The sequence below is a fragment of the Pygoscelis adeliae genome, unplaced genomic scaffold (assembly GCF_000699105.1).
Source record: "Pygoscelis adeliae isolate BGI_AS28 unplaced genomic scaffold, ASM69910v1 Scaffold358, whole genome shotgun sequence".
Taxonomy (NCBI): Eukaryota; Metazoa; Chordata; class Aves; order Sphenisciformes; family Spheniscidae; genus Pygoscelis; species Pygoscelis adeliae.
The window spans coordinates 3365329-3365590 of NW_008825429.1; the positions used below are offsets into that span (position 1 = coordinate 3365329).

Below are 262 nucleotides of genomic sequence, written 5' to 3' on the forward strand. Positions count from 1 at the left end.
CCCGCCTCTCCTGCCCCCGCCGCTCCGGCGAAAGAGGCGGCGAAGGAGGAATCGGAGGAGTCTGATGAGGACATGGGATTCGGTCTCTTTGACTAGCAGCAGCCACCGTCTGTCTGTTTGTGTCAGAGTTGGTCCAGTGGGAGAAATAAAAAGCTATTTTACACCCTCGCGTGTGCCCGCATCGATGGCGTAGTCTCCAGGTCACCGGGGGCTTGGGAAAGGCGGAATCCGCGGGGCTCCCCTGCGCCGCAGAGGAACGCTT

The 262-nt window shown here is 61.1% G+C and overlaps 1 protein-coding gene across 1 annotated transcript in view; it reads left to right on the forward strand.

Moving 5' to 3' along the window:
• Positions 1 to 170, forward strand: part of RPLP0 (ribosomal protein, large, P0) — a 5269-nt gene extending 5099 nt beyond the window's left edge. The window contains exon 7 of the mRNA XM_009330874.1: positions 1 to 170. This exon is cut by the window's left edge and continues 4 nt beyond it. Within this exon, the coding sequence (XP_009329149.1) occupies positions 1 to 96 (96 nt within the window). The 3' untranslated portion in view covers positions 97 to 170.
• The last annotated feature ends 92 nt before the right edge of the window (positions 171 to 262 follow it).